Source organism: Onthophagus taurus, chromosome 7 (genome assembly GCF_036711975.1).
Source record: "Onthophagus taurus isolate NC chromosome 7, IU_Otau_3.0, whole genome shotgun sequence".
NCBI lineage: Eukaryota > Metazoa > Arthropoda > Insecta > Coleoptera > Scarabaeidae > Onthophagus > Onthophagus taurus.
This window is the reverse complement of record NC_091972.1, coordinates 34527143-34551446: the sequence shown is the minus strand read 5'-3', so window position 1 is coordinate 34551446 and position 24304 is coordinate 34527143. Positions and strand designations below refer to the sequence as shown.

At 32.9% G+C, this 24304-nt stretch overlaps 2 protein-coding genes across 2 annotated transcripts; one reads left to right on the top strand and one right to left on the bottom strand.

Moving 5' to 3' along the window:
- Nucleotides 1-2405: 2405 nt before the first annotated feature.
- LOC111417556 (zinc finger FYVE-type containing 26 spastizin) lies at nucleotides 2406-23749 on the bottom strand. The gene is made up of 8 exons (XM_071197202.1): nucleotides 22363-23749; nucleotides 11212-12711; nucleotides 11058-11156; nucleotides 5070-6154; nucleotides 4754-5019; nucleotides 3014-4271; nucleotides 2718-2958; nucleotides 2406-2668 (listed from the first exon to the last, which is right to left on the bottom strand). The coding sequence occupies exons 1-8, from the start codon at nucleotides 23569-23571 to the stop codon at nucleotides 2492-2494; spliced, it is 5835 nt and encodes a 1944-aa protein (XP_071053303.1). The 5' UTR covers nucleotides 23572-23749; the 3' UTR covers nucleotides 2406-2491.
- Nucleotides 12731-16065, top strand: LOC111417562 (uncharacterized). The gene is made up of 3 exons (XM_071197203.1): nucleotides 12731-13473; nucleotides 13533-13682; nucleotides 13734-16065. Exons 1-3 carry the CDS (start codon nucleotides 12768-12770, stop codon nucleotides 13922-13924), a joined length of 1047 nt encoding a protein of 348 aa, XP_071053304.1. The 5' UTR covers nucleotides 12731-12767; the 3' UTR covers nucleotides 13925-16065.
- Nucleotides 23750-24304: the final 555 nt, after the last annotated feature.

Sequence of the window (24304 nt, the reverse complement as noted above, 5' to 3'; positions counted from 1 at the left end):
CCATTGTTTGTACGGGTAGTCTTTAACCTGAGCTGGGCTTTCTGTGATAATCTAGCTTTTAAGACATAGTTAGTTAATATTTTCTTCTAGAGCTTCTGGAATAACCTTGGAAAAAATGTTTCTCTACTAAAATGGTATTTTGAAAAACGTTAGAAATCCCTGAACGTCTTTGAAGATCATTGTAGATGTGATCCATCATTAGATATTTTCTGAAAATCGTTGGAAAACCGTGCATTTTTCATTTTGTATACCTGAAAATACGTAGAACGTCCTAGAAGTTCTTGCATTCTTTTTGAAAGCTTTGAATGTACTCTTGAAATTCTTAAAATTTCCTACATACCTTTGAAAATCCTTAGAAATTAGTAAAAAGATTACAAATGATTTTTTTGTTAAAACATAAATTTATTTTAAATTCGTCACTTACAAAATAATGATTTCTTACTTCTATTAATTCAATTTCTTATTTATATTTCACGCATTTTTTATTCCAGTAGACTATTTTGCTGCAGCTTCGTTTTAAATCGCGTATGGATGTTCTTTCTGATAAGTTCATGCGGTGTAGTGTTTCTTTATATTGTATGTGTTGAGGTTATAAAGGCTATAATACTGTCTATTTTTAATTCATTGTCTAGTTGATCATTAGAAATGTACCACTCGGAGATTACTGCCATCTCGTTTTATAAAACTTGAATTTTTGTTACATTCGATTTAGGCCCACTTTTACCACCTCTTGATAAATTTATCCGATAGATAAATTGGTGCTCTTAACCAATGAGAGCGCTTAAAACCGCTATAACCATGGTAATTATCTATCGGTTAAATTTATCAAGGGTGGTAAAAGTGAGCCTTAGCCGAATTTCCTCAGACAGCGCAGGTATAGGTAGTTTCACATTTAAGCCTTAACTTTCTGTTTATTAAGGCATCAAGTTGCTTTATCTATCCGTATCTTTTGTTAACCTTTTGGAGTATATGATACTTCCAATCAAAAAGAACCATAACACCAATATCACATGAGAAATCATAAAACAACACAGATAATGCAGCGAGGGAAGCTTTGAAAACAAGAGTGGTAGCAGGGCACCTAACTGCAAGAAAAACTTAAAACCTTATAAACTACATACGACCGTGAAGAATACATCGCAATAAGGCATAGAGTCACCTACCACATCCGCGATATAAAAAAAAGACACTGGGAAGAGTTCAGCACAGAGATGGAGACTAACTTATATGGAACCCAAAAAAAGATGTGGAAGCTATTAAGGAGTCTCAGAAAAGAGTTGAATTTCTCACACAACTTTACTCTCAAAGTAACCAGGACAAGCAAACATTACACCTTATAACGATAGAGGATGTGGAAGAAACAATGAGTAAAATCAAAATCGGATAAGCACCGGTTCCAAACAACATCAGCAATTAACTATTAAAATATTGAGGGAGACTGCTAGCTGATCAACTAGGAAAACTATTTAATAATATCCTCACCGCCGGGTAAGTGCCAAAGGATTGGAAGCACAGTACAAGTATTGTCCTGCACAAGAAGGGAAAACTAGATGACCCTAAAAACTACTGATGTATATCGCTATTGAATACCACCATGAAGATTTTAACACGCAAGAAAGGAACAACAAGGGTTCTAGAAGAATCGGTCTACAACCGACGCGACGCCATTTTCATAGTCCATCAAATTGCCGAAAAAGCATTGGAATTCAATAAACCAGCATATCTTTGTTTCGTGGATCCCGAAAATACATTCGACAGAGCGAGGCTCTCCAACATGCTCAAACTATTCCTTGCAAATAACATACACCCAAACATCATAGAAAAGATCAAATAAGTAAACACAGATAATAAGACAAAACTAAGAATCTCGAACGAGGAAGGATTAGAAATCAACATCATAGCCGGTATATGTACAGGGTGACAGCCTCAGTCCACAAATGTTTAACATGTTATATGTAACATGACAATATAGCATATACACTGGGAAGAAGAACAATAAAGATTGTGTGATGTAGACGACGCCTTTATCATCGCAGAATCGGAGGATGAAGTAAACATGAAGATCGCGATCAATAAAACGAAAAGCATGGTTATCGCAAAATTACCCATTAGATATTACAGTATTGGTATTGCAATACGCGATATTGGTTGCATACTTGCAATGATGACGTCGGCTATGATAATTAATTAACACACTGTATATAATAGGTCTCAATTTAAAACATACCACTTTGTAAAAACCTTTCAATTACATACCCCAAAAATTACTGACCATGATCATCCACTCATTTGAGTGTGAACTACACTCTGGGAGATTTAAATTGAACTTAAACAAATCATTTTAATATTTAAAATAATTCATTAATTTTATATGTAAGTTAAAATGTGGGAGCTTTTCAAAAATATTTCTGTTCAAAAAAAATTATTTCCTTTGTTAAGATATTGTTTTGGTACACATTATAATTCTTCTTTATAATACAATCTTTAAATGTTATTTCAAACTTGGTTGTGGATGTGATTCCAAATATTTTTCACACAACTTTATCACATCTTGTCGATTTAAAATTTCTGCCTCCCTACAAATTCTCATCACATCACAGGTTTTATTGTGTTTAGCTGCTAAAAGAAATCCACTTCGAAGCTGTCTTGTTTCTATATACGTGTTTATCTAAAAATATAAAAATAATAACAATGTAAACAAAGGGAATTATTTTTACCTTGATATTATGATTCGAAATAAGTTTAATAGTTGTTTCAATTTCAGCATCGCTGCCTTCGTATTGTGCCAAGGCCTTGGCAGTTAACACTAACATTTCATCACAGACGTTAACCATATGATTTTCAGTGTACATACAGTTTACTAAGTCACGAATAGCGTCAAGTTTTCGTCTTTTAGCCAGTAATTTTCCTACTTCAGGGTATACTTTTGTCGCTTTAATTTTATAATCTTTAATTATGCTATTTAAAAAAATAAATAAGTCAACTTAATGATTTTTTTAAATTATTTTTATACCTTTGTGTAATATTAAAACCCTCAGAAATATTATCACTTATAACTATACATAAAACCGCAATTAATATTTTTTCATATCCATTTCCAAATAATGTAGGAATCGTTATTGATTTATTTTCTTCCATTAAAATATCATTCATAACATCAAACACAGTTTTTTCTGAATTTTCAAATTTACTCAAATATTTAACAACCTCAACTTGCTTATCAATCGTATTAATATGTAAATTTACAGATTTATGGTCCAACTTCATAACAAGAGCTGCATTTGTAATAGGTTTTTCTTCTAAAAACGAACCATAAAAACTAGTTTTAACTGTAGTAACATCAACCCATTGTTCTTGTTCTAAAACTTGCTTCAGATGTTCTTGCGCTTTATAAAGAAATTCGTTTCTCGTATTTAATTCAGAAAAACTGGTCACGTCAGATGAATAAAATTTAATACATGTTAAAGCGGCGCGAACGAAATCACCAATAAATTGCTGAAGCTGATACAAACTATTAAACATGGCCTGTTTTTCCATGTAAATGCAAAGACTTTTGATATATTCTTTCCAAATGTCGAAGGAAGGATCGATTTTAACGATTGCGTTATGAAGTAATTCGATTACACCTTCTTTTAAACAATCGATATAAATTTCTATAAAAATATCTTTACTTAATTTATTTTTGTGTATAAAAAGAAGTGCTTCGGAAAAATCCTTATGACGAACATAAAATTGGCATAAACTTATTGCGCTTCCGTATTTATTCAAATAATACACACATTCTTCATAGAAAATATTTTCAATATGCGGTTTATAAAATTCGCAATTTTCATCAATCGTAAAATTACTTGGGGCGTAATTTCCTTGCTCGATCGCTTCTAAACTTAATAGATCGTTCATAATACATACAGCATCTTCATTTTGATACTTTTGATCGTTTACTATTGTCGAAACACTAGCAAGACTTGAGGTCGATTCGTACATTGATCTAGTTGAAGGGAATTGTTTGTATAATTTCGGATTAATCCTGTCTATTTTCGATTCAAGAATTTGTACTATTTCGGTTAAAAGAAGCGGGTCTTTTAGAATTTTTTTATTATCCGTTAAAGTTCGGTAATAAGAACGGTTTGAACGAAGAGACTGATTTTCTGAAAGACTCAATCGATCCAAATCGAAATGGGTGGTCTTTTCGAAGCACATTTTAAATTTTTGGCGAGCTAATTGAAGGTTTCCTGCTTGAAGAAAACTTTTACCCCACATGGCAAATATTCCTTAAAGAAAATAGAAAGGCTTATTTTATTTAAGTATTAGTATTCAATATTTATTTTGAAAGTAATAGTTTATAAATTAGTGATATTGTTACAATTTGCTTTTCGTTTTTATTTTTGACTTATTAAAAAGGTACCTAGAATTATCAATAAAACTGAAAACACCTAAGTATGTAGGACTTTTCTCTTTGGCAAAAAGGAACACGACAATCTCAGTTGAAATATTTTATAAGGCGAATATCCAACATATGTCAGTCATAAGTCTATTTTCAAGAGAATGAACCCGCAATTGTTCACCAGGAGCCTGAGATGCTTGCAATGAATGTGAGTGGATAATATCATATCATCCTCATAATGCGTTAAGAATTTATTTACGTAATGTTTATTAACATAACACATCACAGTTTTGCATAGACTTCCGAGTGTAACTTCAAATAAATTAACTTTTGCATAAACATAATTATAATATACCAGAAAATTCTTACCAGTTGTATCTAATCCAGCCTTTGTAGAAACTTCCAACCCTAAACTCCATTGTTCCAATTCTAATAACTTATCTCTAACACTCCGCAAAACAGAAGTATTTAAATGAGACGATTGTGTTTGAGAAGGAGGTGGTAATAAATCTAAATATCTATTCTCCGCTAATAGTCCCAACATTTCCGCTTGCGACATGATTTTATCCGCTAAAGATGCTCCCCATTGAAACATACATTGATTTGACATCACTTTTGCAGCAATCGCCAAAGCTCTAAAAAATAAACCATTAAAAAAACATATAAAATTAAAAAGAAACCATACTTAAGCATTTTAATTATTAAATTATAGTCAATTTCTTCTGATCTTTTATATTTGTGAGGTCTTAATATAGTGAGTATATTTTCACATTGTTGAAGTAAAAATTTCGGATATTCTTCGGATTTCGAATGATGTTTTAAAATCGATAAGCACAACATAACGCTTGGCGCATTTTCGAAAGAAAATTCTTGTCGAACTAAAGAATCATGTTCTAAATTTCCATTTAATATCCAATATTCTTCCGTAATAATTCTAGTTCCTTCAGTTTTTTGGGTTTGTTCAAAACAATCGTTGCAAACTCGTACTAAAACATCCCCATAAGTATCAACAGTCATCCTTTTCGACGAACAACTCCAACAAATCACTCTTCCACATCTCCTACAATGGTGTCGTCGATTGAACATGGAGAATCTGGTGTGACGACAACACATGCATTCGTCAATTTCATTATCGGGAATCCAATTAGATTTTTCCGGAACTTTATCGGGAACGAGAAATTTTTTCGGTTCCAAACAATTCGAATCAATTGAAAGCATTAATTTACTTTCCGTACTTCCACTAGGTGGGGTCCTTCCGACGACTTTAAAATCTAAACTTTTTTCGGCGTATTCCCGTAATAGTTCATCAATTTTTTCAACTGACATCACACTTTCATCGAATTCGGTATTTTCAATATCGTGTTGAATATTGATGTAGACTTCACCAAATTTTTCTAAACGAGTGTTCATAAGGAGCATTTCTAAAATGCTTAAAGGTTGGTCGATTAAACTCCAGGATTGTTCGACTTCTTCTGGAGTAAACTTTTGGAGAATTCTGGATGATATTTGAATGTTTTTTAAGGAAACATCAAATTCGTTTATTCCCAGAAGATAATTTACGATGAAATTAAGGTTTATTAAGTTTTTAAGAAGAGAAAATAATTTTATTGAGATATTTATGCAGTGCCTTTTAGGTAAAATATCTAAGAGTTGGCGGATATTATAAAATGAGTATTTGTTGAAATAATTTAATAAATGCTGTTCTGTTATATTTAATAATAAATCTTCGTGTGGTGGATGTAAATAGAAATAATTCATTAAAATGTCCAACTATAAGAAATATTAGTGAAAAAATAATGTAATTATTGGAGATGGTAAAGAAAAATAAAGAAAATGTGGACCTCAAATCTATATATTTTATTATCTTGATACTGATTTCAATACATGTTTTTGGGGTAAACAATTCTGACATTAAAAAAATAAGTACCCAAATAAAAATGACATTACATTAAAAATTAAAGCATTTAGTGTGGTTTAGACAACAAATTTACTTTACTCATAATAATTATTACAGTTGCAACAATAATGCAGAGTTAATTGTAAAGGTAGATCAGGTAGACGATGTATATATTAAGTCATTTGAGTAACAAGTATTTAGTCAAAATGGAGCAAGGGATTATAGAAAGATTGACATGTAAGGACGGAATGGAAACATGTGCTGGAAATTGTTGCCTAATCTGAGTCCTGATGTGTGTTCTAGACTAGACGTCGCGTCTTTATTTCTTTATGTAAGCAAAATAAAGGCGCGGCGTCCAATATGAAACACACACCAGCTGGATTGGACGGAACCCCCGTATTCCCGCATGGCTTATTTCTATTTCTTTTTAATTATTAATTAAATCGCTTTAAAAAAATTAGAGGCATAATTTTGAAATACTGATAACGGGGTCCGACAAACGTAATTATATTTTGGTATTAAATCCATCCAGCTGTTTTCGACATAACCGCTTCTGCTAAACTGCGATAAAATAAAATATGCCCCTCATGACAATCACATCAGACTATCACTTGCTCAAAATTGAAATATTTTCGTCAGATAGTTTTTGAGAAAAAAATCACAAAGTGGATAAAGTTGCCGGCATCCTCAAAAATCGGATACTTTCTTCATTTAACTAGCGATAAAAAGAAAACCTCGGAGAGACTTTGAACTATAGTTGATGAAGAAGTTGGATTCAACATCATTCTTTTATAACGTTTAGAAGAGTGCTTTAGGGAGATGAACTTTAGCACAAGCCTACAATGAGACAAGTCTCAAAAGAGCAAGTTCATTTGACGGCAAAAATTGCTGTATTATCAAAAAATAATCATTGCCCACATCCTCACTTTTCTTCTCCATAGCTTGAGTTTTTCATAAAAGCATGTTTTTTCCCTGTAGAGGTAGATTGCGGGAATTCAACTACTCATTTTATTAAAAGAAACGGTACCAGCAAAATACTCTGCGTCTTTGTATCCTTCTTCCTGAAGGAAAATAAAAATTTCTTGTTGCAATTTAAAGGTACGTGGTAACACATCATTACGTGAAAGCTATGGTACACTGCTATAGTATTACAAAGACAAATATTTGGATATCCTTATTCCATAATCCTTCCCATATTAAAGATAATATGGGATAATAAGATTTTATAAAATGTACCACACTCGTTCTAACACTTGGTTCAGTGCAAGACTCTAACTCAAGCGCTGGGTTTACTAATCCTTCATAGCAGCTAGATTTCTTAATCCTGACTTTAAGATTCCAAGAGGAGGTGCGTGAATCGGCAAATGGAAGTGAAGATCAACTTCTATATTTCACCTTGTAAGCTGTCAATCTACATGGTATCGATAGACTCTAATCCTGACAAGACCTTCACCTTGAGATCTCTCTGTGGATGGAGCATCTACGACCTTGCTATTAAAACAATGTCAAGGTCACACAGTCTATGTTAGTAGTTAATTTTGAGATTCCAAAACAAAGAGGTGAAGTCACGTCAACTTTTAATCCAACGTTCGTGACTATGACGTTACCCTAAGCCTAAGGATATTCGAGATCAACGTTAACATTGATTTCAAGGTTCTTACTGACTGGCCTTACATTCTTCTTCTATATGTATATGACATCGCGACGAGTTTTTTGTTCTTGCAAAATTTAAGTGTGTGTTACTTAAAAGTATATAATGTTAAGAGAAGCTATTGACGATATGCAGGGCTTCGATGTCTTTCATTTTGATGTGAGCGTGTTTGTGTTATTTATTATTTATGTGCAAGATTCAAAATTGTATCATCATAGACTGAAATGTTGACTTTGATGACCAAGTTTTGCAACTATTAGAAAATAACCAGAAAACAAGTACTCGTGCCATTGCCCATGCGATGCGTATAAGCCACACATTTGTATGGAGGGCATTAAAGAAATACCAGAAGAATCAGTTTCACATACAAAAAGCGCAAACGATAAATCCAGCTGATTATCCCAACAGAGCTCAATTTTCCAAATGGTACTTGAAAAAAAAATGAATGATGAACCAAGATTTCCTAGGAGTGTATTATGGACAGATGATGAATATTTTACAAGTTAAGGCGATTTTAATACACACAATACAGTCAACGCCCGCTTTACGTACGTTCGCAGATACGTACAAGACGTTTTATGACCTCGTGTTCGTACAACGTACATTTGTCATCCGCATTAACGTACATCGACGATCCAATTTCATTATTAAACTAGAAAAATAAGAGCCTTATTTTTACATTTTATTCTAATTTAAAAAAGTCAGTACAAGTAAAGATAGCATAAATAACTTAATAAATAAACGATTATTAACTTATCGATTCTTAAGTTTTTTTAGTTAAAAATTGTTTTAAGGTTAATTGCCTAAGGCCAGTCTTCTTTTTCTCTATGTACATGGTTTTGTAACAAGTAAACGCATCACGGAGTATACCTACAACATTAGAACTTCGTTCCATATTTGGGTCTACATTCTCTATGACATCGGCGAGATTTTCCATTTTATTTAAAATTTCACTTAAAGTTTCTAAGTTTAATACATTTTCTTTGGGCAGGTCTTCAACGGCGTCATCGTCATTCGTTTCGACATTATCTGTCTTTTGTAATTCCATGAGATCTTCGATAGACAACTCTTCGTCATGTGATTCTATTAACTCTTCGATATCTTCTTCGTTTATTTCCAAGCCTAAGCGCGTTCCAATTTCTATCACGCCTTCTACAACTTCGTTTTGAAGATTTTGAACATTTGTTTCTTCGTCATAAACAAATTGCGGGCACAACTTTTTCCACGCTCTTTTCATTGTCCCAATCCCGTTTCGTTAACATTAAAGTGTTGCTATAAATTCACTAGCAGCGTTAGAGTCTGCACTCGCTGCTTCTCCTGTCAATTTCGCTTTAATTAAGTTGGCCCTGATTTTAAATCTTCTAAACCATCCCCAACTTGCATTAAACGTATCAGTTGCGTTCTCATGCATTTTTATCTTAATTCTGAATAAATTTCCTTAGCTTTTTGTTGGATAGCAGAAAGACTTAAAGGAATATTTCTGTGTAATTGAGAGTCTAACCAAACTTTCAAAATCCCCTCCATTTCTTCCATCACATTAGAACGTATACGAGTACCTGAAGTTTGTTGAAGATTTACCCCATCTTTAACATAACACTTCAAACATTCTTTTGATTTTACTATTTTGTTAACGGTTGATCTACTGTATCCTAAACGTCTTCCTATTTCCACTAGTTTTTCACCGTCGGCCGTAAGTGTACGTTCGTACGAACAAGTTGTACGTTCGTGCGAACAAAGATCATCTTGGAACCAATTAAACATAAATATACATATTCTTATGGATATTTCGTGTTCGTTTAACGTACATTCGTTATACGTACGGTAACTCAGGAACGCATTGTGTACGTTAAGTGAGCGCTCACTGTAGTCGCATTTGAAGCGAAGAAAATCCTTGTGCTTTTCACACGTAACATCAATAGAAGGTTTTGGTTAATATTTGTGCTGGGATTGTTGATCGTTATATAGTGGGTCCATATTTATTGACTGCATGGTTAAATGGTTATGTGTCTTGCGTTTTTCTGAAACATACTCTGCCAGAATTACTTCCCACTTAATATTCGAAGAAATATTGTTTTTAGTACGATGGTGCACCAGCACACTTTGAAATAAATAACCGAAACTATCTAAATGCAAAATTTCCAAACAGATGGATCGGAAGAGGGCGATTGATTATTTCGTGCGGACCAAGCACGTTCATCAATCAATCATTTATTTTGTTTCATAAAAACCATCATAAAATATGTATACATATATTTTCTATATATTCTGGATTAAGTGGAAGAGCAGTTGATTAATAACCAAACTGAACTTCGTCCAGAAAATAAGTCTATTGTCTAAGAATGTATTATCATTTTTTTTCGTTTTTGCGACTTATCAATAAAAGCATTTATTATTATTATTATATTAAATCACTGGTTTATGAGACATCTGTTAATACAGAAGAAGAGTTAGTGGCTGTTTTGAAGAAATCGGCATTTGATTGCAAATCGTTACAACTTGAGTATCAAAAATAGTTACGACTTCAAACAATTTTTATAAATTTTAATGCAGCATTCTTTCTAATAGACTTATCTCTTTTCTGTTGTAATTGAGAGGGTTATTAAAGATTTCTAGTTTATCTTGACACTGAGGAATTTTCAGATACTAGTTTATTAATAAAAAATGTGTATTTCAGTGTCCTCTATCATTTCCCAAAATTAGGAATAGCTATTCTGTGACACCTGTATGTGTCTGTAATCGGAAAAACGACTATGTGAATTTATTATTACTCAGCGACTACTTTGGAAATCATCATTTATTAAATAAGAAATAGACATCCCTTGGAAATTATTAGTGATTGTGGAAGATGTACTTCGTCCTTAGATTGAGGTTTTGTTAAAGCAGTTAGCAGCAATCCAAACAGAAAAAAAACTCCCGTTTATATTTTTTAATTAATTCGCACACTCTAAATAATTGAGAATTAGTTGAAATAAATAAGGAGGTCCACATTTAATTTATTCTTCTTAAGGTTGACTTTACAATAATTTTTAAGCAATATTAATTGTTATTAATAGGTAGTAATTTTAAAATCAACCATTAAATAACTATTTTAAAAATTAAACATAAAAATTGAAAAAGAAACTTACATCAGTTGTCTGTAAAATGGATATCATAACCTTTTCAGGATCATTAACACAAAGTTCATCCACTTCAAACCATGATAAATAATTACAGCGATCTTTTATCTATAAATGTTACATCAAATCAAATAAAATTTTAATATAAAAAATATTAACTTACCTTAATATAAATTTCAAGTTGTTTAAATCTCAACATTAATCTTTCAATTTCACTTGGATGTTGATATTTAGAAATTTGCGATTTCAAAACGTCAACACAGAATTCCCCTGGCCAATGTTGCATTTCTTCCATAATAATTCGCATTCTCAAATCGTCGTTGGTAATGTACCTAACAAAACTCCAATAATTTTCCTCATTTTTTTCTTTAATTAAATTACATAAAAGTATGTCTCTTAAATTATCGATATCTTCGTGTTTATCTTTTTCTGGTATTGTAAGTACAAGTTCGTACAAACACTTCCAAGTTGTATCTTTTGGTAATTTTAATTTAATGTATCCTTCATCGCAAAGAGCCGAAGATTCACTCGTTAATAATAATTCGTCGAAATAATTTTTTAAAAAGAAACTATAATCTTGATGAAGAATCGTAAGAGTTTCATTATTATTAAATAATTTTTTTAATCTTTGTATATCAGGTAAATTCATCAAATTCATAAAAACTTTAACTCGAACTTCGTTACGTTCAATTTTTGTGTCATTTAGACCGTGAATATTGTTGATTAAAAAAGCTAAGAACCAGCTTCTACGTTGTACGTAATTAATTACATCTTGTCGGGGTTTCTGTAAAGTTGAGTTTACGGTTGATTCAATATTACCTCGAATATCAAAGGTTATTTGAGGAAATGAAATATACGTTATGTGGTAAGGAAGATCTAATTTTAATTTGCAAAATAATTCGTCGAATTCAGCACCATCTAGGTTTCTTCTATACAGTAAGTTGCAAGTAATATCAGGTTTCTTATGATTAAGAATTTCAAAAACGGAAACTTCTTTTCCTTTCGATATTAAATCTTCGTTATTTTTTTCGGAAAAAAGGATTTTGGCGAATTCTCGAAGATATTTTAATAATTTTTGCATGTAAAGTGTGTAATCTTTTCTTTCATCAACTTTAAATGATATACAAATATCTTGAATTTCTAACAATTTTTCGTTTAGGATGTGATCTAAATTTAAAGCGCCATCTTTATCTGTATCGTATAGCTCTTTAAATTCGTTATAAACTTTTTCTAGTTTTCCGTATTGTTTTAATGTGTTAAAATATTTGCGAATATCATAAGTATTATAAGAAGAATATAAAACATCGGCGGAAATGTAATTTTTTTCGGTTACATCTTGTATTTTATCGTAAATTTTTGATAAACCAGGTAAAGAAGTTTTAAAACTATGTTTTAATTGTTGCGATAAAACTTTATATGATTCATATTTTAATGGCAAATTTATTAAAACATCTAAAAGATCGATATCTATTTGATTTCCATCGATATAATCATAAATTTCAACAATTTTATTTTGATGCTTTTCAATCACCTTTTGAAAAAGATTTAGTTCATCTTTGTTTATATTTTGTTTATCAATATTTCGAATATCTCGTTTTAAAGATGAAATATACCGGGAATAGTTTATTTCGTGATATAAAAGCGATTTCTGCATTTTAAACACCTAAAACAAATTTAAAATGTCACAACGACAATATAAATATTCCTTAAATAAATTGAATGAAAATTCTTTTAATTATTCTAATAATAATTCAATCGTGTTATTCAATTTGGCCACCGCCTTACAACATTCATTTAAACCACTCTGAAGAGTTTGTTATTTTCGAATCATTCGGCGACCCAGATAACATTTACAGCGATGATGAAATGATTAAATCCGAAGACCTTAAAAGTTTCAATCTTGACAAAGACTACGATAAATATTTAAAAATACACAAATATGCAATGGATTTGGGTAGAAAACAAGCAAAAAATTTTACTAATCCCATAAATACGACGAGGATTAAATGGAAAGAATCGAATTATGATAAAGAGGATAACGTGCCGTATATAGCAGGATTTTTCGAGAGCGAAAATTCCAATGTTTTAGATGAAAACGCGAAGGTTTTTTATTATAATGAAATGGCGAAAAGCGTCGTTGATAGAGAGGTTATGGAAAGAAATGGGGCGACTAAAAATGAAGGGAAAAGAGAAAAAAATTTAAATGTTATCGTACAAAAGAAATATGTCATTGAAAATGAAACCGATTATGATTATAAATTGTTTAAAAATGAGTACGATGGGGAAGTTGTTAAATTTAAAACGGATAATGATACATTAAAATTTGAAGATGTTAAAGAAGAAGAATCTGTGAATGATGCCGTTGATAAAATAATTGATTTCGAAGAACCTCTTAATTGCACTGAGGAGGAAGCAAAAGGAATCGGTTATATCTCTAAATTTATATTCGATTTATCCTATTTCTAATTTTGATTTAATTTTAAGGTTTAAAAGCTATGAAATGCCTTGCTTATGATTTACGAAACGTTAAAAACAGTGATAACAGAGAATTTTTAATCAAACGAGTTAAAAAGATTGTGTTGATTTGGTTTTGTGTCTATTTAGCGATTGCTGTTCCATTATGGTGCGAAAAAGGTATTAAAACATTACAATGAGATTATGAGAGTAAAATTAATTGATTTTTAGGTTGGTGTTGTTGTTGCTTCTTTTGTAACTGTTGTAAACCGCAAAAGCGTATCGACAAGATTAAGAAATTTCTTGTGGAAAATCCCGTGGGTGTTTTGAAAACTCCTAAGGGTGTAATTAGGAAATTTAAACCGACACCTTACGAGAAATATACTCAAAAGAAATTAGAACAAGCCATAATGAAATTATAAATAGAAATAAATGGGACCAATTTTCACTATTATAACATCCAGCTTTAAATATACTAATTCAGACATCATCATAACTTTTAAAACCATTCATCTAAAAAATTACATTCTAAATTTACCTCTCAATATCGCAAAAATGTAACAACATTACAAAGTTACATTTAATTATAACAACCATTTATCAACGTTTAGAAGATAGATTAATGATAAAACTAAGTTCTATATGATATTTAAGTATTTCTGTGGAATTAAAAGCCTTCATATCACTAAATTTGATTTTTATGAATTATTGACGCCCTGCAAAGTAATGAAATTTCCTCTTGAACATTATCAGAAGCTTTCAGGCTTATAGTCTGATGCAAGGTGTAGCGAACACAAAGTTTCTACGTACGATATTAGTGCAAGGTATTAATCCTAACCCTACTTCTGTGGAATAATTGTAGAAACCTAGGCTAGGAGGGTATGCCCACGGCCTGCAAGTAATAGCACAGGTAATAGTAAATGGCAGAGAGTTAGAGAATTTGCGAAATCCACTGTCGACGACATTATTTGCAACATGAAAATAATGCTAAGTAGCAGAAAATGTGTTAGGAACACCACTGGAGAAGGCGAGCATATTAAAATGTTGGCAGCGAAAACAAATAAGGTTATGAGGCAGGTTTGGAGATAGGGTGAGAGGATATTTGGAAACGATGTGAGAAAAAGGAAAATAATGTTTGAGAGTTTGATAAAAAGCGTTATGGTGTATGGGGATGGAAGTAGCAAGGGCTCTTAGATGATGTGTAGACCAGATACTGGACGTGGGTGTTGGGGTTGGCAAGGTAGATATGGTGAGGGTGGAAGCGCATAAGCGAGCGATGCGTTTTGAGGGGAGGGTGCATTGTAAAATATTGGAGGGTTGCTGCAGAGAGATTGAGGCAAAAAGGGCTCATTATGGGTGGGGTATTCAATAGAAGAGATGAACAGGAAAAGAAAGGAGGGGATCGAGATGTGGAAACAACTGGAGAGCAGAGATAAGAACGTGGGAATGCAAGAGAGAAGGACGGAGATAAGGGAAAGTAGGTATAACCCAAAATATGGCGAAACTGTAGCGGAGGGGAAGAAGTTGGTAGCCAGGTTTAGATATGGCAATGAAGAAACTGCCATTAGATATTGGATGGAGGATGTGGAGAGGGAGTGCAGACTATGCGGGGAGGACTGGGAATCTTTACACCATCTGCTGGTGGAGTGTAGTGGATTGGGGAGGTGGTGGCAGCGAAGAGACGTAAAGAGACAGGGAGAGGCTGGAGAAAAGGATAGGAATTACATTAGTTATTGGTATTGTAGTTTTTAAATTGTAACCGTCTGGGAAACAATAAATTATATGGATCTGTGTCCATTGAAAAAAATAGATGAAAATAATAAATACGTATTAGCACAACTATATTGGTATTAGTACATGTGTTGTTGATACTCTTTTATTTTTATGCCTTGACCTTAAACTGCCCCATTTGTAACAGAATTTTTATTGTTATTGTTTATTTCTTCAGACTACACTTATTGGCAATTGTGGTGCAATTTGATTGTGTGTCGATTATCTATGAGATAGTCTCACATTATCATTACTATCTTCCGATTCTAGGATCTTCCCTTTTGTCAGTTAATGTTTTTTAGTATATTATAATCAGTACTTATAAGAAATGTCATACTTATCAGATACACTCCAAATGTAGACTGCTATTAGGCCTTTTTGTCGCAATACATCAAAAAGTATTCGTAGCATCTATATGTTTTCTGTAGTAATACACCATATTTTACAAATCCAAATAATGCGTCGATTAATCTCACTGCTGCTGCGTTGCATAGCTGGGACTCAGTCTATTAAGTCGATGTGAAGAAAGCAGTTTTCTCTTTAGATCTGTTTAGTTTAAACAACATCCACTGCATAAATCAAGGCTGCAGAAATATCAGTCACCTGTTAGTAGGTTTTGTTTTTATAGCTCAATGATCGATACAAACTTGCACATTTCCAGTCTTATTCTTCATCAAATCGCTGGACTGAGTTACTTGTTACCGTTCGCTATGCAAATGTCGATAATGTTGTCCTCCCTGATTAATGTACCTTTCTCTTTCTCGAATCATTTCTTTGCTCTGGATAACTTAGTTCCTTTAGGAATTATGAAGTCTTCATTTAAAACATTCAACAACGATTAAACAGACTTGTCTTTATGGTCAGTCTTGATTATGCACCTCGGGATAGTCTGTTTTCTTTTCTTGAATGCCACTCCACAAACAAGACAAGATTCATTACTACCGCAATATGTCCCAAATAATTACCAGGGATAACTGCAATTGGGGATTGTTTGATCTATTCTTTCCTTACAATCGACGTCAATTGATGCTTCAGCCAAACGATCTACTATCCATGGTAAAAGTCAAGACCCCTTTAGAGATTCATATCTTCGCAACCGCTTGACCAAAAAAATTGCGGTAAAGTTTGTTGTAATCACTGAACAAGGTTTTCTTTTTGTCGCGAGTTAAATGAAAAAAGTACCCGATTTTTGAGGGTGCCGGAAACTTTATCCACTTTAAGATTTTTTTTTACAGTATCCGACAAAAATGTTTTAATTTTGAACAGGTTGTAGCCTGGCGTGCTTTGAATGAGGGGCATATTTGATTTTTTTGTTATCCCATGTAGTTTCGCGGAAAATCGTGCATTACGCGTATTACAAATTAAAAATAAACAGTAATAAATAATAAGATGTGCGGGGAGACGAGGGTTCCACTCAATCGGAAAAGATGATGCTGGTGATCCAGACAGGACGGCGCGCCTTTATTTTTTTATGTAGGTAAAATAAAGGACGTTCTGTTTGGAACGCACTATCTTTTCCGAATGGACCAAACCCCCTCTCCCAGCATGGTTTATTTCTGTATCTTTTTAATTTAGAATTTGTGTAATTCGCTCTAAAAAAAATAGAGACATAACCTTGATAAACAAATAACGGGATTAAAAGGGTTAAAACCCATGCAGTCGTTTTCGACATAACCGCATCCTACTACACCGCAATTTTCCGCGAAACTATAGAGAATATCGAAAAAATAAAATATCCCCCAAAAGTGGACAAAGCACTCTCAAAAATCGGGTATTTTTTTCATTTAACTGGCGATAAAAGGAAAACCGCAGACCCGAAAATGTTCAAATTCACATGTTACGGTACGTTCACACACATACTGTTTACAGGACGGTTTTTTTCATTTTTTTCATCGAGCGGTTGCGAAGATATTGATCTATAAAGTGAGGGGCCTTGACTTTTGGCACGGACAGTAGTGTTTCACGAAAATTATCCCAGTTTGGTTTGCCATTTATTAGTTTTGGTGATGGTTCGTAGTTTTTTGAAAATCTTTGGGACGGACGTTATAATTACTGGTTCGTGGTCCGAGCTTAATTCATTGAGTACGTGTTAAACTATTGGTTTGTTGAAGTTCTTTTGTATAATAATGTAGGCTATATCGCTATATCTGGCAGTCGATCTCGCTGATATGGATATGTGTATTTTTCAGGTGGTATTATTTGTGATGCATTTACTATCGAGATTTGTTCTAATTTAATATCATTTGGGTTATTAGCACGACATCCCCATGTTTCTTTTTTACAATTTAAGTCGCATATCATAAGAGTCTGGGTATCAGCTTCAAATATACGTGTTATGTCGTTTTGTAACAGCGATTTGTCTGGTTGCTTGTATACAGAATCTGGATTCATGTTAGCACCATCTATCGTTTTTATTTTAACACCACTGTTTCTACATGCTGAATACAATGGGGCCGTTCGAACGATGCACGTTTGTGTCTTCTTGATCTTACGCGAAAACATTTACCATGTTTTCGTCACCAAAGCTTTTATAGAGGGGATTTAGAAATTTTAATATTAATTATTACAAAAATTAAAGAATTTCAGGATCTGAAAATGTTACCATTCTATTTTTACCATTCTATTTTTATCATTCTATTTTTACATAGTTTATCGATTTTTTACGGTCTTTCTATTCGATTGAGGGTAACGGCCCCATTCAATTCTAGCTCTTCATGCTGTAATCTTCTTTTAACCGCAATCGCCGGTCCAACAGCCGCTGTTATAGAAATTCGATCCTTCCTCTACTTATACATTGTATACTGGGATGTTACATCTTTCACCTTGCTTTATATGTGTTTCAGTAATGCATGTTATTTGAATGTTATGACAATGGAAAAATTCAATAATTTCCATTCGTTGCTTCTTTAGTCCAGAGTGATGAAGCGGTGATGGTCTCAACCCCGTTTAAACATTATTCACTATTTGTGAATGACGTTTTGGACCATGTTGTCATTGAAACCAACAGATATGGCAACCAAACATCTCAAACTTGGAAGGACATTGACAAGGCTGAACTGAAAATATTCGTCGGTTTGTGTTTGAAAATGGGATACATAAAGTTGCCCGAGTTGCGTAATTATTGGTGTAAATCTGGAGATTTTGCTGAGGTGCCAATTTGTGCCAAGTATAAGACGAGATCTCGATTTGAGAATATTCTTGGTAATATTCATTTGAATGACAACAATCAAAATACAAATCAGGACAGACGTCACAAGATCAGACCATTGATCGATATATTGAACACAGTCAGTGGTCGTTTATTTCGTCCATCACGTAGTGTTTGTATTGACGAATCTCTTGTGCCATTCCGTGGAAGGGTAGTATTCCGGCAATATATCCCCAACAAGAGACACCGGTACGGTATCAAGCTGTGTTCTGAGGGAATTTACACTTGGCGAATTCAGGTGTATGCTGGAAAGGATCCTACTAGACAAAGATCAGTAGCAGAATCCGTTGTACTAAATTTAATGGAAGGATTGCTGGATCAAAGCAGAACTTTGTACACCGACAACTGGTATACGAGTGTCAATTTGGCTGAGAAGATGCTGGATCGCTCAACAAACATGGTAGGAACAATGAGAAGAAACAGAGTAAGTTTACCAAAAGAATTTAAGAATAAGAAGTTGAAGCGAGGAGAAATGGTCGCCATGCAAAACAAGAAAGGAGTGATGAGGAGTGATACAAGTGACCAAATGGCCAGTTACACTCCCTTTGTCCGCCGAACATGTAAATGGTATGTTCGTGTTTTCTTCCACCTTCTCACGCAAACGGCATTAGTTAATTCCTGGAAATTGTATTGTGGAAAAAAAGGGATTAGCTTCCCAAAATTCAAAATTTTGATAGTCAGAGAGCTGCTTTCTAAAAATGAACCATCTCCCCACAGTTTGGAAGTAGCTGGTCCTGCAAGAACTTCAAGGAAAAGATGTTATCAGGACTTGGCTAAGGCAGGCAATTCAACTACAGCCGCAAAGAAAGCAAAAAAAGTCAACACGACATGCAACAAATGTCAAAAAAGCTAAATCGAATAATTCTCAATCTAAATAATTTTTTTAACTAAATCGATAAATTCAAAATATCTTATGAAACTAAAGACATTTTTTTTGCTCATTTCTGTTGGACATTCATCTATCACAAATGATTATAAAAAGAAAAAAAATCTATTCTGCTTTTCAAAAGAAATGAACCACCCCGTAGGAGTAGGCGAAGAACTTTGAAATTATGTAGAATCAGTTTGTCTATATGGACTAAATATAGACAAACAAGTGATTAAATTTTGACGGTCATCTGCCATAGCAGAAATTATCTGTCTGTTAGGTCATGAAATTGCGTGTTGTTGTATAGTATTTTTCGGAGTAGTTCGCCGTTTGTTTGCGATTGTTGTCATTGCATTGGTAAAGTTAGTGTCTCAAAAATGCCACGAGTTCGAAGACGTGCAAATTTTCGCCATCTTAAGCCCTTTGAAAGAGGACGAATTACCGGGATGCATGAGGCTGGTTTAAGCTTTCGGGAAATTGGCAGACGCATGGGCCGACCTCACGCCACTATCAGACGGACTTGGATGGATTAACAGGAAGAACGCTTAGAAACCCTTCGTAGAGGCAGTGGACGTCCTAGAGTGACAGCAGCACGCGAAGATCGGCTGTTAAGGCGAAGTGCAATACAAGACCAGTAGAACCAACGCGTGCAGTTGCAATCAATTTGATACGAGCAATTGGTCGCAGAGTGTCTATGAGTACGATTTATCGTCGAGTACGCACATTTGGGTTACGTTCATATCGTCCTTATTTTCGTCTTCCTATGACTCAACAACATAAAGATGCCAGACTGCAGTGGAGCCAAAACCGACAACATTGGGAACATGAATGGGAAACTATCATCTTCAGCGACGAATCCCGATTTTGCTTATGGAATTCTGACGGACGTTTACGGATCAGACGACCTAGAGGTCAGAGGCAAAATTTACAGTTTGTTCAGCGTCGCCACACGGCTCAAACTCCTGGTGCAATGCTGTGGGGAGCAATACGCTACGGTGGCAGGTCTTCTTTGACATTTCAGGGCACCCTAAACGCGCGCCGTTACATTGGCGCCATTCTGGAGCCCGTATTAGTGCCTTTCCTCCAAGACCTTCCAACCCCGTCTTCCAACACGATAATGCGCGACCTCATATTGCTCACGTAACGTTAGAGTTCCTAGCACAAAACAATGTTCTGTAATTGCCCTGGCCGGCAAGATTCCCAGACTTAAACCCTATTGAACATGTCTGGGATATGATGGACAGAAAATTGCGTCGATTACCCTATCCTCCTAACACTTTAGAGGAATTACGTCAACAGCTACAGGTAGCCTGGAATGAGCTGCCCCAAGAGGCAATCGACCATCTGATTTCCAGCATGCCACGGGTTACTGAATGTATAAGAGTACGCGGAGATGCAATACATTATTAACGATATTGTCAATAAATATTGCCATTTGTTTAAGAAAATTTAATCGTTTGTTTGTTTCTAGGCTCTAACTATTTCTACGTAATTTTGCAGTTCTGCATCTGCTCCTTCGGGTTGATTCATTTCTTTTGAAACCCAGTGTATAAAAAAACATCGTCTCTCATCATCTCTCATTGACAAACACTCATGACCCACCGGTGGGTCATATTATCGTATACGTGTTAAATGATTTGCTTTGTTCATTTGCTCCTCACAAGGTAAGTTAATAAACAAACTGGTCTTGCTGGTGAGTTTGCTATCGCGTTTAGAGCGCTCGACACGTCAGAGTTATCTTATATTTATTATAGGTTATACAGAATAGGTTATATCAATCAGACTTAACCAAATGTTTGAAGAATTGGCAACATTAGACGATAATAGTATATTAAAAAACAAGTTTCGTAAGACACGCTTGAAATGCACGAATTCAAGTTGAAAAACGAGTGGCGAAGCCACGAGTTTTTTAATGAATGAGTGCTTTAAGTCTTATGAAACGTGTTTTTTATGCTATTTTTTGTAATTCGCGTTTTTATACTTTTTTTTAACAAAAATAAAGTACATTTTGGCAATGTAGGGAAATAGGTATGTAGCAGTTGGTAACACCGGAACACTTGAAAATAGAAACTTTGAATTGACAATTAGAAACTGTCAAAACACAAAATATATTCACCTGAAAAAAATGTTTGATGTACACCTCCCAAAATAAGAGAAATTGCTCAGAGTCAATGTCCTCATCATTGTGGACCTTGTATTCGATGCTAAGAACGTGTTTAAACATCCATAGACAAAAATTGTCACATTGACAACTAGAAAAATTAATGACCCAATGTCACCAACTTGAACTGGTTCCATAAAATGTTACTAAAATCTCATTACAGCATCGGATGCTGTAAGGAGTCTCATTACAGCACCCGTTTGAGTACTGTTATAGCTTCCATTATCGTAGCGAATTACAAAAACACCTTTAAGCAGATTATTATGAGCCCTTATAATTAGTTTCTGTGAATAAATCAAGACTTCGCCACTTAGGGTGCAGTCCTCATCTTGAAGAAAAATGTGAACCAATTCCAGGAAAACGTTGTAGATATGCAGAAAGTATAAAATAGCACAAGTTGTTTTAAGATTAGAAATAAAAGAAACTTTTATTTTCTTTCAAAAATGTCTGGAACCAGAGTTTCAAATTGAAATTCGATATTGTTATCATGTCAGCTTGAAAGTGTTCAAATCAATTAAGTCATTAAAAGTTAAAGAATTGATTAAAAACCTAACACTACCTAATCAATAAGATTACAGAATTTGGAGTAATTGAAAAGTGTCCAGCATGGCAAAACCACACATTAGTCTGCAATTAATTTTTTTGCCAACTCTTGGTATTGATAAAGGTGATTCACATAGTTTATTCCAATTTCATTTTAGATTCTCACCTTTCTTTGCCATTAAAAAATATAATCCTTTTGTAAAAATGATTCTTTTATTCAAAAAACTAAATTTTTAAATGTTCATGAAATGATTTGTTAATGATTTAAATATATTTAAGAAAAGAATATAATTAACAATAAAAATATTACCTGTATTACTTGATTAGCTCTTTCCAAATCATCATTCTTTAAACAAATATTAATCAAAGCTTCAGGCTTAGCTAACATATACTTCATAACCGATTTTGGATCCTTTTTATAACTTATTACTTCAGTAACTAAATTATATCTCCAATAAGCATCAGACACCATTCTTTGAAGCTGAATAAATCGATTAAAATCATCCTGATATGAATAACTTTTTTTGAGATCTTCAAGGATATTCTTCAAATAATTTAGTAACAATTTAATAATTTGATTGGTGCAGTAAAATTCTCCAATCTCTTTGACAGTAAAATGTTCACTTCGTCCAAAAATCATTACAAAGATGTCTTCAAGAAGATCAAGTTGGAGTGATTTGTCTTCAAGATATAAAATATTTGATTTGGTTGTTTCTAAAAGTTGATTGAGTTCATCTTTGAAGCAACACTCGGATTTCGATTTTTTTAAATTCTCAATAGTTTGGATGATTGTTACAAAGATTGTAAATGAGATGAAGATCTCCACATCCTTTTTGTTTTCTTGGTGTTCTAATTGTAATAAAATATCTGGCCATAATTTACGATTTTTTAAATCTAAATATTTCGATAGGGTTTCTAAAATATTTAGATGAACTGAGTTTTTGTGTATATTAAATACGCAAGTGTTTGGATATACAGTTTTGATAAATTTTATACAATTGAATTTGAATCTTAGATTATCTATTGTGTTTTGTAGTAAGATATCGTCAATTTTTGAGTTAAATTTTAAATAATTTTCTAATTCATCTAAATTTACCGTTTTTGATTGCAAAATATAAATGATTTTTAATGTAATTATACTGGGTTTAATATCATCTGATAAATTAATTATATGGGTATCTAAATTATCTAAAACTTCCATAAACCAATGTTTTCTTGTGAAATAAGTAAAATTTAACAACGAACTTGCGTGTTTTAAATTTAACGTAACAACATGTTTATCATATTTTATAAATAACTCTAATAACTCTTTGTTTAAAACTAAACTAACAAACAATAAATCTTTTTCAACTTTTTTCGATTCTAACAATAAATAAACTTTCTTAGCTAAAACTTCAAATTCTTTCCAATCACAATTCTTCACATCTAAATCAACAATTCTTTTATAAAATTCATTTTCTAATTGAGTTTTTACACTAGAATTAATCAATTCGTCAAGATAACTCTCAAACACTTCCATTTTTTAATTAATAATGTTAACACTTCATTTCTAATAGCACAACTAAAATGATACAATTAAATATATTAATTTCTTTGTTCGGATTGAAATACTTCCGCATAAACAATAAACACTAACAAAGATTTAAAAGTACGTAAGGGTTAAAGGTCTTTTTGATAGTAAACATTGCACATAACCTAAAAATGTTAAACATTTAACTTTGACGTTTCAAATAGTTTTCGATACAGATATAAGATGGGGCTACCAATTCTCAAACTTAAATTATAAAACATTTTTAATTATGTTTTTTAATATCAACAAATCTTATTTTGTAAGCGAAAAGAGTTAATTAACTAACTTTATTAATTATTCAACTTTTAAATCATCATAAAACATCATATTTAAAAATGACCTTTTAAAAGTTTCAAATACTAACAATAGATGGTGACAGAATCGATTTTCCTATTTGAATTTGAAATTTTTTGAAATTAAAATAATCTTTTTGGCAAACGTCAAAAAGATTTTCAATTCCAACGTTATTTTAAGTAAACGTCTTAACCTACTTTCCTTTATACACAATCTATTTTACTCAACAATAAACCGCTTGATCTTTAGTTTTAATCATCCCAGCAAGACGCAATTAAATTAATTTCCGTAAATTTAACGTGAAAGCTCAAACTTCATAATATTCGTTAATTAAAATTAGATTTTGCTTCTGACGGCTCGTCAGATATTGATTACCGATAGTTATCTG